Here is an 18150-nt window from a genome sequence, read left to right as displayed (position 1 = left end):
ATTATTCCCTCTTGAAACATGTTTGTCTTCCTGGGCCATTTTAATAAACAGAGATCTTTGCAATTTAAAAAAGAAAAAAAAAAGCCAAAGACTTTTGCTTTTCAACACTTTATTATTTGGTGTTTGTTACTGAAACTATGGAGGCTGATCACTCAGCCTGTACACCAACTTTATCTGAAAGCTAGGACTGGGATCACAGTCCACTTCCTATTTTTTTATAGTTTGTTTGCACTTTTTACAGAAAGTTTACACTCACGTGTAAGCAAAAGCGTAAGTCTGGAGTTAGTAAGAATGAGAAAAGGACTTAACTGGTACTGGGTGTCTGACGAATTGTAATTGCTCACAACACAATTACGTGGCCCATTGCTGCAAAGTCATCAGCAAATAGGAGCAAGCTGCATTAGTTTCATGTGAATCATGACCCTATTTTAATGTTAGTAATAACATTAAATTCATTATATTCATTATATACTCATAAAATTACATTCATCATAAACTTAAAGGCTCAAACAAGTAACACAAAAGACACGACATGAAGCCACTTCGTGGTCTGACAGCATGCCTGGCCTATCACAGTCCGAAAAGTCTGTTAAAAATCGCTTCTTACTGAGGGCACAGGGCCCTTTCCTCACCTCCCTTCCACTTCGGTGTGTCTCAGAAGCAGAACTCATTTAGGCGAACTAAGCTGTGTCAAGCCCTCCTCAGCAGGGTGCCCGGGATGCATCACCGTGTGAACACGCTACAGAAAAAAAGCAACACTGTCAGTGTGTTTTCGAGGTTATTTTCTTGGACACCTCTTAAAATGCTGGTGTGTAAAAGAGGCGCTGAGATAGCTTTAAGCTTTCATCCCCGGTGCTTCAGCCCCGCGGTGCCTGCCCGAATGGGTGCCCTGATGCTCCCTTGTCCCCAGCTGTAGAGATGGAAACCCGGGGCACGGATGGCAGAAGGGGGATCCGGTGGCAGAAGGGGGATCCGGTGGCAGAAGGGGAACCATCAGGAGGGGAACCATCAGGAAGGGTTCCCGAGCGGCGCCCCAGGTGTGGCGGGGCCGTGGTTTCGCTATGCAAAGCGGCCGCGGCCTCACCCCGACTCACGCCGCTGCTCGGGCGGCTCGGAGCGGCATCGAGGAATCCCTGCAGCGTGAAAAATCCCTGCTATTTATGAATTATTGTAGGGCTTTTTTTGTGTGTGTGCATTTTGGTTTTGTTTGTTTGTTTGGGTCTTTTTAGGTTTGCTTGGGTTTTTTTTTCAGCCTGGAGAAGACTGAGGGGATACTCCAGATTACGACAGAATCAATTTAGAAAAGAAAGACCATTGAGACCACCGAGTCCAATTTAAAACTCAACACCACCACGTCAACCTGACCCTGTGCGATGTCCAGTCTTTCCTTAAACACCTCCGGGTACAGTGACTCCACCACCCTCCCGGGAAGACCACTGCAATGTCTAATCGTTCCCGTGAAAAAATTCTTCCTAATGTCCGTCGCAGTCTACAGCTCCCTCACGAGGGGAAGCGGAGAGGCAGGTACCCGTCTCTTTACTCTCGTGGCCAGTGAGAGGATTCGATGGCGAGTCAGGGGAGGTTTAGGTTGGATACCAGGAAGAGGTTTTTCACTGAGAAGGTGGTTCGGCACTAAAACGGGCTTCCCAGGGAGGTAGTCACAGCACCAAGAAGTGTTCGGACAACGCTGTCAGGCACAAGGTTCGACTCTTAGAGTGTCCTGTGCAGGGCCAGGAGATCGAGTCGGTATCCTCGGTGGGTCTCTGCCAATTTGGGATTTTCTGTGATTCTGTATAATCTCCTTTCCAGTACTATGATCCCTCCCCCGCCCCTCGGGAGGCGGGAACGAGCGACGACAGGGACAAAGGGCCGCGTCCCCTTTAAAGCCGCCCCCCGCCGCCTCACGTGAGCAGCCCGGGGCGGGCGTTCCGAGCCGCGTCAGTTCCGCCTGTGCTGCGCTGCGGAGGAGCCACGCGCGGAGCAGGACGTGAGTGTTGGGTCCCCTCGCGCGCCCCCGTCACGCCGCCATTTTCTCCCGCGCGCCCCTTCCCACGGACCCCGGTGCTGCACCTCCCGGCCCTATCGGAGCAGCCGCGGCCGGGTGGCGTCGAGGCGATACTTCCCCTTGTTCCTCGAGTGCCCGCGGTGCCCAGCGGGAGGGATACCCCGCTGTGGAGCGGGAAGACCGAGCCACCGCTGCCGAGGGGGAGCTGCCATGTTGGGGGGCACAGTCTGGTAGAGGGAGAAGATGGCGCCCGGCCGCGGTCCCCCCCGCGCCGGGAGCATACCCGGCCCGCCGGCGACCCCTGCCCCGCTCGTTTCCTTGCTGTCCTTTTCCTCCGCCCCCCCACGGGTAACCCGCAGTCCATTCACTGCCACCTTGCCCTGGGAAGTCTTGGGCGTTCTTGGCCGCCCACCCTCTCGCCCCCATCCTTCTTCGGGTCTCGACTCTTCCTCGGGGGGCGACACGAGCCGTGGAAAAGAGGAATGGGGGAGGAAAATGGCGGCTGGGATACGCCTACCTGGAGTTCCCGGCTCGTCTTACCTTTCTCCGTTTTCCCTTGGCCCGGCTTATCCCGTCCCCTTCGCCGGCGCTGCGGTGTCTCCTCACGCTCAGCTCTCCCCGGGGGGCATCCACCACCCCACGTACCCATTTCCTCCAGTTTCCGCCCATACCTTCCTCCATATTGTCCCTTTATTCTTTACATGCGGACCCCAGGGTCATCCCCCGAAAAACCGTTGGCTCACCGACTCACTGTCATCCGTTTGCTTATTTTCACATTGTCCCATTCCAGTGCACCTCTACCTCCATCCTAGAGCGTGGCTTGTGTGTGCTTCCTCACACCCTGTATCCTGTGCAGTGCTGCAGCTTCCGACCTTGTGCTACAAGCTATTACCACAGGTTTTGCCCTACTTTAGAACCACATTGATCCATTAGCATTATTTGGACTCTGGTTTGGTTGTTTCGTTTTGTTGGTTTGCTTTGTTTTTTTTTTTTTTTAAATTTGCACATGTAGGGTTTTTTTCACTGTCCATTTAAGAATGCTGTTACTCCTTTTTTCTTTCCTAAGATACTCTGTAATATTTTGGCCTTTCCTAGCTAAGGTTTGTATTATACAGTTTCAGCGATGCTTAATTTTATTCTGAAAGAACAAATGAGCTGTGTATTTGTTACAGAGAGTTTCTAGCAAGTAGGGAAGATGTGTAACCGCTATATCTAACCACATGTTTGCATACCAGGGTGATGTGCAAGGACACCTGGCAGCACGCATTCAAGGAATGCTGAATGTCCGCTTGTCTAGCAAGTTAATAGTCACCAGTGACTGATGTTTTGAAGTTGCAGTGAAAATATTAATTGCAGTGCTGTAGTTCTCTGTAACTGACGTGTATTTCAGACTGTTAGATTATAGGTGAGAGCTCAAGTGTCACCTATGTGACAACTGTGCAGCATTTTGCTTGCAAATCCATCTGGGCGAAATGCCCATGTCAGATATTGCAGATATAATACAGATATTGCTAGAGTGTTAATAATTAATATTTGTGGATGTAGTAGAAAGGATTCAGCTGGAGGGCAGTATTATATTGTGTATTTTACATTGTGGGTTTTGCCATGTCTAGGCTTATATGAAAATTGTGAAAAATCATTCTGCTGTAGACAGTTCAGAAGCCAAATCACTGCATTTAATGTGGTCTAAATGTGTTTTAATGCACTTGCAGCAAAAAGAGGAGGAGATATAAGATGGAAGAGTGCTTGATATTGCATCTGCAGTGTGTATTAAAGCTTAAATGAAAAGGCAGGAAAATATTTAGGAGGGCTTAAAGAAGATGAGCCAGTACAAACAGGTTTGAAGATTGCTTTCGAGCCAAAATGGAATGTCATTCCTTATACAGTGTTATCATGTTATTTTTCTTTTCCCAGAATGCCTAAATCAAAGGAACTTGTATCTTCAAGCTCATCTGCCAGTGATTCAGATAGTGAAGTTGACAAAAAGGTGAACAATATATGCAGTTTATTACTGTATTAACTTTTCGGTTTCAGGCTCGGGTTAAGGGATTAGGGGAGCTTTATGTCACAACATGCATGTCATTCTGTATGATTTATCAGACACTTTAAGAAACTTTCTCTTCCACCCACCCATCTCAACAACTACAACAACAAAAACCAAACAACCCACCTTCCAACTGTGGGTGCATTGCATAATTTTTGCCCTGAAGGAAAGCTTTTTTCTTTAGTTGATCTTTGTTTTCTTTATGCCATTCCATATGATAATCACAAATTCCCTGTGATTCTTTGCTGCTTTGTGGCAAGCTTCTGAAGGCTTCTATATCAACTGCCCTGGTAGCAAGAATTTGGACTTGAGAACATGCCTACAGCCACCCGCTGACATTTTAGTATCTAATTACTTCTCCATAGCAAAAATCTACACTTGCCCGATGCTCCTTGTATCATTTGCTTATCTTGTTTGCATGGAATTTTTTCTGTTTTTCATTTTCTTTTATTTGGTGTTAAACTGTCTGCTAGTTTCTCACTTAAAAGCTGAGCCAACCTGATTGTCTTTGAATTGATAAATTTTAAGATAGCTGTTTTAATGTATAAATCAAATGTTCCCATTTAATTTAAATAGTTATTCAAGTTGAAGTTTGTATAGCTGTACCAGTCATTTTGAACAAAATCAGAAAAAAACTAGTTAATTTATCTTTTTTAAGAAATGCTAGGTGGTAACACACACACACCAGGTCTTTTAATGTAGTACAGTACATGAAGAGGTCTGGTCTCCTATTTTCACTTGAGTAGAAATACTAACTTTGTAGCTTCCCTGGGTAATCTGATTTACAGGTGATACTGTCTGAATGCTTTAAAAAGTCTCATAATTTGTCATGCTGTGGGAAGTGATTAGATGCTTATTTAAAAAATACAATGGTCTAATAGATATGGTTTCCAAATTCTTTATTCGTTACATTAGCTATGTTGTTTTTTTGGGTTTTTTTTTTGTGAGGTGTAGTAAGCTGTTCTGTACCTTTTGTTCTGTTCAGTGGAGAAGAGGGTACCATTTCCATCAGACTTAAATTTTTTATTAAAATTACTGAACTGACAGTGTTACTGTGCAGAAAGAGAAGGATTTTTGAAATGTATTTTGATGGGATAAAATTCTCCTTAAAACCAATGTATTACTTTAATGAGAACAGAATTAGGCTCATTTTTGAGTTTTAAAATTCCAGTCTAAATGTACAGTATTGGATTCCTGCCTTCACAGCAAGAAGGTGATAAAGTGCATTGCTTGGTAGTAGGCTGTGACATACCATGTAAACTTATCTGTAGCATACAGAAGGATTGTGGCTCATGCTTTTCTTTTTTTGTTTTGCTCCAAGGCAAAGCGGAAAAAGCAAGTAACTCCAGAAAAACCTGTCAAGAAACAAAAGACTGGTGAAAGTTCAAAAGGTGCAGCTTCTTCTAAGCAAAGCAGTAACAGAGATGAGAATATGTTTCAGGTAAAACTGATGACTCGTAGAGCCTGATTTAAAGTGACATTACATCATAAGTTGTATAGATTTTATGAGGTGATACGAACTTCTTGACAGTCTAGTGCTTGGCCTCCTGAATCCTTGGCCTCAGAGGATTACTATGCTGGCATTCAGATGAGATGCTCAGAAAAGCATGGTTGGGTTTCATCAGGGTAAAAGAATCTGAGTTGTATCAATTGATCTCATTCTCATGACTTTGCTCCTGCTAGCTCTGGGTAGTCATTTTGCCAGTAAATACAGCACTTACCATCAGTATATGTTAAATACTAGATTGGGTTTGTCTCTACATGGAAATGTTTTTTTAATTAGGGCTCTTGAAAAAAAATGTTCTTGGACACCAAAGTCTGGACTCTTCGTTCCTATTTAACTAGGTCAAGGGCAGCTTGGCCTCCTGTGTTATGTCAGCATATTGGAATAAATTTTGTTTGTTCCTTTATGTTATGATGTAGGGTCTGATTACTGAACATCCATAAAGATAGTAACTTGTGGTATTGCCCTGTTTTTAAGATGGGATGAATGTCTATTTTTAAATAGAAAGATGCATTTGTGAATTCAGGGTATTGCAGTTCGAGGGTTAGCCAAGGCAGTAGCAGTGTGTGAGAGAGCTGTTATACAGCTCAGAATTAGCTGTTTTGGGAATGTGAATCAAGATCTTTTAAATGTCTCTGACTAGCTGTCTGGAAAGGAACTTAAATTCTTGAGGCTTTGATTCTCAGGTTAGTGAAAGGGTATGGGAAAGGTGCCTAATGAGGTGACCCAAGCACAGAGTGATGTAAATGAAATGGTTCTGGGCTGTAGCCATGTGGAGTAATACAGGGGAGGAAAAGTCTGTTCTAGAGAGAAGACCTGCTTAACTGATACTGTGATAATGTGGCAGTTACTTTTAATGCCTGAATTCTTATTTTTCCAATTATGTTTAGGAGGGTGAGCTTCATTTGAAGTCTGATGCTGAACTTCTGTATTGAAGGAAGTGTATAGTATTTTTAGTTCTGCTTGGGCATGCTTTGAACCATGTAGGAAGAATGAAATAGTGAATTCTACAACTTATGACATGAACTGCAGGTGGAATTCTAAAGAGCTATGTATAAACTTAATGCTATGTTTGTAGTAAGTTCATAAATTCCAGTTGCTATGGTTGTACTAAGTTCAGAAATTCCAGCCTTGGAGAAAACTAAAAGTTTTAGTGTTCCCCTGATGCGGAAACACACCCAGAACCTTTCAAATAAAAGTGAAAGTATGCATGATCTGGTTTCTTGAAACCGCTTTGACCTAAGATAATAAGAAATTACTAAAAACAGACAGTAGAGGATTCATATTACTCTGACAAGAACAGGGTTTTTCTGGTGTTGAGTAGCATAAGGATCTTTGACTGTCACCTTGACCTAAAATATCAATGTTACCCAGTCTGTGCCTGCCTTTGAAGTAATCAACAATGAAATATTTTTTAGATCACTCACTGTGTTATGGTGAAGCACTGTCAGTTTTTGTAGTCTGCCTTAACTTCTGTGCAGTAACTAATGTGCAAATGTTGCAGTATAGAAATACAACCACAGTAGGTCTGAGGACACTCCCCCTTTTTCCCCCCTACCCAGGAGGGTGTGCTCGTTAATTTTTTAGATGTAGTTTTGTTCTAGGCCTTTTGGTGATACTGTAAACCTTTCAGGAGAGTTTCTCTCTCAGGGCAGTAAAATGATCTCTGATGTGGAAGTGACTTTGCAGTATAGCTTTACAAGAGTGGCTTCAGCTGATGAAAATTAGGCTGTAAAGCATTCATAGGATAGTCACAAGTTCTATGGTGTCCATATTGTGTGTGGGAGTGGCTGCAAATAATGTGGAACCAAGAGTCTTCTTGTTCTACACCCTCAGGCTGTGTTCTTGAAGCATACAGATTCCCTTAATATAGAGCTCATTGTGACTGCTGTATTCAGAAGGTTCATCATTTTCATAAAAATCTACATTTTTTGTATTTTTGTTTGAGGTTGTTGGTGTAATTTTTTTTGCAACTGCTTGCAAAGAAAAGTGTTAATGTAAGTAGAACATTTTTGTTTTATGTAAGAGACAAGTTGTATTTTATGTATTTGCATGTCTTGGCCTTATTAGGTTTTATAGGGAACCTAGTATACACTGCAGCTTGAAGGATTTGTATGCTGCTAGGTTGCAGAAATTTGTTACTCCCATGTGTGATGTATTACTTGAGGCCCTAAGGATAGGCATTACTTGTGTCAATGTGAAAGGGTTTAGCCTTGATGCAGTAGATTCCTGTCTGTGGCTTCAAGCCAGACTGAGCTCTGCACCATGTGCTTTGGTTGGTTTGACTAATCCTATCATCTACCTATGCCTGATTTGGATAAGGTTTGTCAGGATTCATTAATGACTACCCAGAGCAGAACCACACTGCATGATCATGCATTTAACTAAAATTGCTACTTCAGAAGTTGTCTCTGTGTTGTTCTGTCCAACTCCCAAAGTTTGGGGTGTGTTTTTTTTTTTTTCTTGTTTATTTGTTTGTTTGCTTTTTTGAGTTTTCATATTTGGGTTTTGGCTTGTGAGAAGTAAGTTCTTTGATTTTTCCAGTTTAATTTCTCAATGTCGTTATCATAGGCTCCTGAAAGAAGGTAAACATAGAAATTCATGATTCCTGAAACTGTGATTGGTTTAGCACACTAATTATGAAACTTAGGTGGTCACTGATGCATTTCACAATTTGCTTTGTTGCAGATGTCACTGTTTACAGGAGTCTTGTCCTCCTTACATATGGTTATTGGCTAGGGAAGAGAGTTTTTTTTGCTATTTATGCTTGCTCTGTGAGTGCACAGTTTAATCCAGAAAAACTGGAAATAGAAAAAGGATGAAAAAGTTGCTGAAACTCACACAGGAATTTAGTTGCTTATCTCAGAATGGAACAGAGATACAGTTCAGTGCTTTTTATTCTAAGAAACAGAAACCTGGAAATAATGGTTTTAATGTTTACTGATTTATTATACTATATGGATGCTAAATCTGAGCCACAGTGCCTGTACAGATTGCAGGCCGCATGGCTCCTCAGGCTGCCTGAGAAAGTAGCCTGGGAAAAATATGAGAAGGAATTAAAACAATTCTCAGGGACACTAAACAGCCTTGCAGGTGTTGTCTTGCAGTCTTTGTTTTCCTTGCAGGAGGAGGTCAGGGGGGTGATGAGCCCCTCTGACCAATGATGGTGATGTAGCACTTTGTTAACCAATAGGAGTTTCTTTTCTGTACCTTCCACGTACCAGTCTATAAAAACAGGCCTGAAGTAATAAACCAGAGAATTCTCGTGTTGAAACTCCCTTGAGAGTCCATGTCGTTCTTTATAGCTGTTCCCAATCGGAACGACAATACTACAATAGAGTAGTGTAATCTAAGGATCTCTACTATTTAATAAAAAGTATATGAACTTCTCTGTGAAGGTTGAACTGCACTGGGTACTTTTCTATAAATCATGACGACTATCTTGGTTTAACCCCAGCTAGCAACCAAGCCCCAGGCAGCCGCTCGCTCACACCCCCACCAGTGAGGGCAATTGGAAGGGTAAAAGCTGGAAAACTGAAAGACATTTTCGTAGGGAATGCAAAAGCCACACAAAACAAGGAGTTAATTCATCACTTCCAGTGGGCAGGCAGGAGTTCAGCCATGTCCAGGAGAGCAGTGCCCATCACATCCAAGTGTCACTTGGGAAGACAAATGTCATTACGCCATACATGTCCCCTTCCCTCTTCTTCCCTGCACTTTATATCCTGAACAAGATGTCACAGGGTCTGGAATGGCCCTTTGGTCACTTGGGGTCACCTCTCCTGGCTGTGTCTCCTCCCGGTCTCCCAAGCACCCCCAGCTTCCCTGCCAGCGTGGCAGTGTGAGAAGCAGGAAAGGCCTTGGCTCTGTGTAAGCTCTGCTCAGCAGTAACTAAAACATCAAAGCCAGAACACAGCCCCATATCAGCCAACGTGAAGAAAACTAATTCCTCCCAGTACAGCAATCCTTGGAATGCTGCTCTGGTTATAGAGATACAAAAATACCTTCAATCATTGAAATTAATGTTATCAGCAGGTGCATGAAGAATTATTGTTCAGAAATGAACTTGTATGAGAGTTACAGGTAGATAAGTATCAAAGGACATAAATTTATGTAACTAGTTAAGTATTTAAAAATTTTAGTAGTGGCAACTTTTATATAGAGTTCAACTAAATATCTGAAATTTAATGGCAACATTCATGTGAAATCTAATTTCATCATTTACATAGAGAAATACTTTTATCTAAGGCAGACTTTATGATCAAATGAATGTGAAGTTTGTGTTACTGCCCCTTACCTTATTGTAGTTGGATTAAGAGATGCAGTCTTTTCTTATCCTTGATAATCACATTCTAAACATTTTTACTGTATTTGCAGCTGTAATCTGCTATATTGAATTAGATTTTATTTCTTAAAACTAATCAGGAATTATTTGGCAAGGTACTAATATACTTCAGTAGCCATGGAAAAAAATGGTGCTGCAGAGTGCTCCTGATTGAAGCTGTTCCTGGAGGTGACCTTAAAAGTTACTGGAGCGTTAAAGGGTAAAACCAAGAAATGTTTTCCATGTAGGCTATTTAGGATATATTTTGCCAGGAGTGCAGATGGACTTGGGCATGGTACCGGGTTTGATCTGAAAGATCTAAGCTGCCATAACATTATACTTTTATTTTTGAGTTTTAAATTTGTATGGTATTTGTATTTAAATTTGTATTGTAATTATCAATTAAAAACTGTCTTATGAACAGTAATGTCTTCTTAATTTTAAAGGATGCTTTGAAGTAGGAGAAGTGCTTCAGACTTACGTTATCTAAAAAGTCCTAATTGTGTTAAAATCAATTTTCGATGTCATATAGAATCTGCAGAAGAAGAAAAATTCGTTTAAGCAAAGATAATGTATTTATGTTTCTATCTATGTTGTGAAATGAGAGTATACGACTTAAACATCTGTGAATTATTCTTGTTGATTGGAGTTCTTAATTCTTTTTTGTCAAACTTAAACCTAGTGGTTTTGGGCCAGAAGTGTAGGGCCCATCTTTAAATTGTATCAAAATACAACATGCAGAGATAAAAGAAGTTGAAGGGTAGTGCTTTACCAGGAAGGAATATTTTATTTAAAAATTATTTACTTTAGAATCTATTCTTTTGTTATATGAAGTGTATACAGGAAGTACATGCAGAATTCAAGGGATTTCTTAGAATTGCAAGAAAGTTGTTTTTTATCGTATTTTAATTATCTAGTTTTTGGTTCTCAAATTCAACCCTGTACTTGGAATTCATTTGAATAGATAGTTTTTTTTATCTTATTTGGAAAGATATTAAGTAAGCCCAAACATGTAGTGTAGTTGGTAGTATGCATAGTTGGTAGTATGATTCTTCCCCAGCTTCTGCCCACTCCACCCCTGAAAAAAAGAGATGTCCTTGTAATTCAATTACGACACTGAAAATTACTGAATTCCAAAATCCAAGTTCCAAAATTTTGTACTGTGCTACATGCTGGTAAACTTAAAATATTTGACTGGTTTTTTTGAAGACCTACCTTTGAGGTACCAGTGAGGACTTGGGAGTGCGCATGGGACAGTTGGTGGTGGCTAGCTTCACTTCCATCTGTAATTACTGTGTTAAAAAAAAAGGGGGGAAGGTATCCCACATGAACATCTAATTTGCTTTCTGTACTTGTGGAATGGACTAAAGTTTAGTTTTGGGAGAAGTGTTCCCTTTTTCCTCCTTTGGTTAGAACTGTTGCAAAGAAAGGAAATCTTTTTTTGTCAGAAAACAGTAAGTTTATGACTTGCTAGATGGAAGCATGTAAAGAATACAGGTATTTTTATTCTAGGAGAGCTGCTTTTGCATTGAGCATTGCCTGCTCAATCAGTTTTAAGTCGTTACTTATTAGCCTACTGACTACTCTGAATTAAGCTTTTAATCTAGTTGTTTCTGTGGTGTCTAAAATAAGCTGCAGTGTCACATGTCAAGAATCTAATGCTACTGGGGAAAGTGAATGCTCTAATATGTAAAATACCTAATAGACCATTATATGTGTTTTGACAGATTGGCAAAATGAGGTATGTCAGTGTTCGGGACTTTAAAGGAAAAGTCTTAATTGATATTAGAGAATATTGGATGGATCAAGAAGGTGAAATGAAGCCTGGCAGAAAAGGTATCGTTCTGCTTCATGTTACTTTGTATTAAAACATGGTTTGCATTGTCCAGTAGAACTTCCTATATCATATTTTTCTACTTTGTTGCTACATGATACTTTATGAGTATATTTTTTACTCTTCATTTTTTACTTTCTTATTACAAAGAATAAGTTTTATCTGTAGGTTATGGATAAAAGTGTGTTTTTGGCCTGAGTCTGTTTTCCTAAAGAGATCCTCCAGGCTTTATGTAAAGCAAGGTGTCAAATACAAGCAAATTTGGTAGGGGTGTTATAAACGTGCTTACACCATAGCCATATCTTCCGTCCCGTTAGTTGATAAACTTACTGAACCAACTTTCTTCTTATGGTTGGATTTCTTATTTCAGAGTTAATTGAAGGTATTTAATCGTTTTTATAAGTTTCAAATTTTGTTAAACCAACCATGTCCTTCTGTTTCTACTGTATTTTAGCCTAAACATTTAATTTGACTAATTACGAAAAAATATTGTTAAAAAAGATTTAGTTGAGGAGAAAATATCTCAAGTGTCCCAAGTTGCAATCTGTAGCACAACACACTTCCTTTGTACTTCCAGCTGATACTTGCACAGTTGCTTTTCATGGCAAGGCTTCACTCTGAACCATTTCCAGAACATGCACATCTCAAGATGAGGATTGTAGGACAGTTGCGGTAGTGGTGCTATGCTTAATGTTATGTTGCTTCTCTTTGAAAAGCCTAAATTTATCCATTTTTGTATAGCATCAGTGAAATGTATGTATAAAACGTTCTGCCCTGCAGATTCTTAGGACCACAGAATGGTTTGGGTTGGAAGGGACCTTGAAGATCATCTTGTTCAACCCTACTCACTCCCTACTGTGGGCGGGACACCTTCCACTAGACCAGGTTGCTCAGAGCCTTATCCAGCCTGGCCTTGAGTGCTTCCAGACTTCCAGGGGTGGGACATTTGCAGCTTCTCTGGGCAACCTTTGCCAGTGCATCATCACACTGTAAAGAATTTCTTCCTGATTCCCAATCTAAATCTACCCACTTCCAGTTTAAAGTCATTCCTCCCTGTCCTGTCAATACATGCTGTTGCAAAAAGTTCTTCCCCAGCCTCATGTACTGGCAGTCTCCTAAGTTTGAAGAAATGTAATCTATAATCACCATAGTTTGTTACATTCTTTCGGTGTCTTCAGGAGCAATTCAGTAAACAGTCATTTAGAAAATCTGAGAAGCATTTTCAGCATTTCTTGAATAACCACTGAGAAGAGGTTTGCATGAAGAGGTATACTGATGCTCAACAGGAGAATTGCTGTTTTTTGATTTGTTGCTAGTTGATGGAAAAGGTTACTTCTAAGGACTTTATGTTGTGTGTTTTAGGGTAGAATGCAATAGTATATGCACTTTGAATGGCAAACTACGACAGGATTTGATAGGAAGGCCAAGTGACAAAAATGACATGATGTAGATAGAATTGTTAATCAATGCAGCAAAAGAGTCTTAATTTTGTTATGATAAAGTCAAGTCTGATACACTGTGAGTCTAATACTTCCTTGATGCACTCACAGGCTGCTCATCTAGCTACCCTGAAACCAGTATAATAAGCAGTCAAAATTTTATAATAAAAATAAACCTGGCATGTCTCAAGCAGCAGGTCTGAATTTTGTTTGGTTCATTTGGTCTGTGGTTGAGGGACGTCTTCATGACATTTAAGTCCCCTAATAATCGTTAGCAGACCTGACCTGTTTACAGATGAAACTTGCCCTCCAAAGGCTGGTGAAAGACTGCTTGGAGAACCTCCATGTACACTACTTGCTGCTTAAAGTTGTGGTGGTGCTCTGATAAGACAGTGATGGTATAGAAAAGAAAATGCTGTAGTCTCGAGAAATGTTCTCCAAAAATTCAAAGTTTCAGCTGTTTTCAGGTCTTGCTTCACCTTCAGGGAGAGAGCAGTGAAGGAGAAGTATCACTTGGAGGGGAGAGTGGGAGTAATTAGTGGAAGAGCTTGATAGGAGAAAGTATGAGAGGACTGGGAGCCTGCACTTTCCACAGAGTGGGTGTAGAAATTTTAGGGTAAGAGTGTGTAGACCAAAGTTCAAATGAAACATGCCTGTACGCAAGCTTGAGAGGAAGTTGAGATCAAATTTAGAAGTGAAATGATGGGTTGTGGGGTACTGAATGATTATTGGTTGAATGTCACTAGAAACTATAGAGAACTTGAAGTAAAAAGTAACTTTGCTGTTGGTTTGTGAGTGCTAATGAGTGACAGAGTGTCTCCAAATGTTACTTTCAGCATCTGTTATTTACAGTGCTTTAAGAAAAAAAAAGTGGGAAAAGCCAGAATTAAGGTACTTGAGAAGTGCACAGCAGACCTGTCTTCATAGGTACAGCTTTTAGGAACGAACAGGAGTACAAATGATTTCCTACTTATCAGCCAAGGCTTTTGTACTGCCTTCTGTCAAGGCCAGAGTTGTATTTCACTTCTTGTGTTTAGCCTAGTACTTGTAAAATTATTTGTTACACACATTTTCTTTGTAAATGTGTCTAGAGATAACTTCAGGTTAGTTACCTAGAGATAACTTCAGGTTAAGTTGAAGTGTTGGAAGTGTGTAGTTTCACTTTGTAACTAAGACAGTTGTTGAAGTAACTCAAGTATTGATATTATAACATAGGCGTTGTGTATGAAAGCAGCCTTTATAATAATTGCAGAAGATCCTGCACCACGATTTTTTTTGTCTTAAGTGTCTATTTTTAATGCTTTTCAGGTATTTCTTTAAATCCAGAACAGTGGAACCAGCTGAAGGAACAGATTTCTGATATTGATGATGCAGTAAGAAAACTCTAAAGGCAGAGCCATACAAAAACTTTTATCATTTAGTTGTATTAAGCAGTCTTTTTACATTGGCTTTAGTTTTCTAAAATATTGTTTTCCAAGCTATTGTATATTTGGATTGCAAAACAATTTGTAAGATGAATACTTTTTTTATGTGCATTAAAAGTGTATTCTGAGTGAGGCTATTTGTGTATACTTTACTAAAAAGAATTGTGTTGCTTTCACCCCATGGTGTTAAATAAACAAATCAAGTAATATGTAAAGCATACTTGTTTATGGCCTTTTGATTGAAGGTGTTTGCTGATAAGGCCACCTAATAGCTTTAGTCATTGTTTTAATTTCAGTTTAGTTTACAGTTAATATGAATTTGTTTTCTGAGGGGATTTCTTAAAATGTCCCAGTTGCATTTTTTCTTTTATTCCATTTTCTTTGGTATTGCCCTGCAGCTTTCTGCTTTAAGACGATACAAACAGTGAATACTTGGAAAAACAGATTTTTGTAGATAATTTTCAATACTGTATTTGCTAATTTACCCTTTTAATCAGATGTAAACAGTCTTTAATATATAGCTTTTTCTGCATTACTTGCATGAAGGATTATGCTAAACAGTAACACTTGAACACAGGACACATGCTCTCTCTTCCCATTTTTCTATAGCTTGCTTGACCTAGAAAATACAGGTAGCCTTCTTTCTTGGTCTTTAGATGTGAAGCATAAACTTGAACAGTAATAGACATATACCTCAGAATAATTCAGTATTTAAAAGCTCCAAATGTGGTTATTAGTACACTCTTCAAGGTTTGCATTAAATTCATTCTGGAATACATACTAATCAGTTATTCCATAGAAAAGGTGTGGTTTATCTGGCTGTAGGGTTTTTGTTCATTTGAAAGTATTGCACAAACAATGATGCTTAAGTTAGACTATAACACAGGTTAAACAATCAAAACAGGGTTAAAACTGCTGCAGCCAAAATGTCTGTCTCATGTTTCTGCCCTGTCCCTGCTGCCTGCCCAGGCCACCGAACTCAGGTTGCTTTCTGTGGCTCACATGTGCACAGCTGGTTTATCTTTGTGCAGAAGGCGCTTAGTGCGCACAGGGAGCTTACCCAGTACATGGTGGACCATGACCCAGCGAGCTTGGCTGGTCAGCCCTGCTACCTCCTGGACAGAAAAGCCTCTGCCCCGTGGAAGCTCTGTTACACAAGATGCTGCCCTAGAGGAAGGGATTCTGAGTCACAAACAATGGGAAGGAGAAGAGCGAGAATGTGATGGATAACTCGGAGATGCAAAAAAGGGCACACCAGGATGGAAGTTAATGGTGCAAGATAGAAGTTTGCTGGCAAAAAATAACTGCAGTGAAGAAATGGAAGCAGAATTGGAGGAGTTCGTTTTCTGAAATAATTAAGCAAAGCAAGAAGATAAAAAAACTTTATGAAAAAGGACATTTCAAGACTAGTGAATGTCCAACTTAATTAGTGTAATTTTCCCATTTAATGATAATGTAGTCTCTAAATTTTGTATACATAAACAAGATTTACTTATTTAGTTACAGAACATTTTGATATAGTTTATATTACAATCATGTCTGCAAGTGCCATATTCTGTCTATGTGCTGCAGAGTTCATAATGCGAATAGGTATTAAAGGCTGAGGAAGAGAGACTTCATCAAATCAAGTGCATGCTGTTTAGTTAAAATGTCACATATCTTCACTTGCTTTTTAACTTATACCATTGTTGACATATTACAAATAAAATTAAGATCTGTTTTTGTATGGCTCAAGAAATCATAAGTATTTAAGAACTGCTTAATTGCAGGGTGAATAAAAGGGTGAAGAGATGTTTGTAGTAGCAGATGTAGTTTTGGGCACAGCATTCTTTTTTGAGTGACTATTAACAACATATAGGGCTATTTGGACCAAATACAATAAATATGAAATAGCTGCTAAAATTTCACAGATGAGTGAATGAAATAAATTGCTTCAGATCACTGTAGACAGGTTCTAGGCGTTTTTTATTGCAATCTATATAATAGGATTTTATTCCTTTAAGTCTGAAATTTTGCAACAGATTTCATGTGTTTTACCTCAGAGCCTTGAAGTGGCTTCTTAAAAGTGCATGGTTATGTTAGAGGGAAGATTGCCTCACTTAGATTGCTGTTCTAGTAGGTGAATTATGTTCAGGAGGATGGGAAATTAAAATCATTCATTTAGGGAGAGTAAGTGGAAAGGTTTAATATAGCGATTAGTTTTTGTGTGGAAATTGATGGCAGAGAAATTCAAAGAAATTAGTATTTGTTAGACATGAACTGACTTAGTAGTATCAAAAGAGACAAATCAGTTTCATGGATGAATTCAAAATGGGATGACTTCATCAGATGACTGATGTGCTTTTAAGATGGTAATATGCAAGTAACCTCAATAAGTGTGACACATTCAGTATTATTTTTAAATAAATGCTAGTGATTTTTCATGTAATCATCTGTAGCTTCTCTAATTTGAGAAGAAAATTCAAATCTTTTTTGAATAAAGATTATTTTTTGCAGACAATGTTAGCTAGGGTATGTGTAGAAGTGTCCATGGAAGAAAATTGTGCATGTATGACAAGGCTGTCTAATGTGAGATAAAAGCACTGCTCCCTTTGCCATTTAGGTGACAAAAGATCTGATTCATAGTGTTTATGCAGGGCATATTAGCAATATGTTTTATAAGTTAGGCCTACTTTGGAGCCTAGGGGAAAAAAAAACCACATCACAGAGCTGTGTGTGTGATAATCAAACTGTCATGTACCATGTTGCTCATATGTAGAGATGCTCATATTGAAAATAAACAAATGCAGTACTAATTTTGCTATTTCTTCTAAAGAAAATGGCCCTGGCTATGTATGTATGTGATTCGTTAGTAAAATGAGATTGATGATTGTAAATCTGGTAACTCAAATGTCTTATTGTCAGCCATGTGGAATGTTTCCTGTTTTGCTCTGGTGATGTCCAAAGCAGAGAGGCCACTGGAAATATGAGCCCTTCAACTGTAATACCTTAATGTTCAAATAAAAAACAGTTAAATGGTATATGTGTAATAACAATTTGAACACTTGAAAATAAAAAAAATACTTCTGTTGACAGAGTGTTATTTTTAATAGAAAATGAGCTTCACTATTATGTTATGGTACCTGCTTTTTGTTTCTTGCAACTGTTGTAATTTGGAAATTTGAAAACTTCATGATTTTCTGTTTGGTCTGTGTTTGCGGGTGAGAAACTAGCTCAGAGGGATAGAAATTTTTTACTAGGATAAGAAGAAAAACTATTATGTAAATACAGAAGCAGTAGATGGAAACACATTTTCAAGCATCGGCTAGGAGGAAGGTGCCTGGTAAGTTGTTACTGTTGTGAGATTGGCTGATTATCTTTTTTCAGTGGAGTTTGTCTTTGACTGTAAATGCCACAGATAAGGTAGAAAAATCTCATGTATTTATTATTGTTGGTTAGTTATGTTTGCATAGGTTTCTTTAGGAAGGTTATTTATTTTTCACATACTTGAAGTTACTGGTATTTAGGGAGTGGATTAATTAGTGGTTTGTAGCCTTGAACCTAGCAGTCTTTAAACAATTTTGAGTAGACCAGCCT

The 18150-nt window shown here is 39.5% G+C and overlaps 1 protein-coding gene across 5 annotated transcripts; it reads left to right on the top strand.

Annotated features, from left to right (window-relative positions):
• The first annotated feature begins 617 nt into the window (after nt 1-617).
• Nucleotides 618-17646, top strand: SUB1 (SUB1 regulator of transcription). 5 transcript variants are annotated; one of them, XM_086867712.1, is made up of 7 exons: nt 618-760; nt 1253-1524; nt 1810-1987; nt 3920-3992; nt 5371-5490; nt 11605-11713; nt 14459-17646. In XM_086867712.1, the coding sequence occupies exons 4-7, from the start codon at nt 3921-3923 to the stop codon at nt 14536-14538; spliced, it is 381 nt and encodes a 126-aa protein (XP_086723838.1). In that variant the 5' UTR covers nt 618-760; nt 1253-1524; nt 1810-1987; nt 3920; the 3' UTR covers nt 14539-17646. The 5 variants fall into 5 exon arrangements, with proteins under 5 accessions (XP_086723838.1, XP_086723836.1, XP_023799825.1 ...); XM_086867710.1 differs by lacking the exon at nt 618-760 and having other exon boundaries at nt 1524-1701; XM_023944057.2 differs by lacking the exons at nt 618-760; nt 1253-1524 and adding an exon at nt 2796-2902 and having other exon boundaries at nt 1896-1987.
• The last annotated feature ends 504 nt before the right edge of the window (nt 17647-18150 follow it).

The sequence above is a fragment of the Cyanistes caeruleus genome, chromosome Z (assembly GCF_971803275.1).
Source record: "Cyanistes caeruleus chromosome Z, bCyaCae1.hap1.1, whole genome shotgun sequence".
Lineage (NCBI taxonomy): Eukaryota > Metazoa > Chordata > Aves > Passeriformes > Paridae > Cyanistes > Cyanistes caeruleus.
The sequence above is the reverse complement of the archived record's forward strand: the minus strand, read 5'-3'. Positions and strand labels throughout refer to the sequence as shown.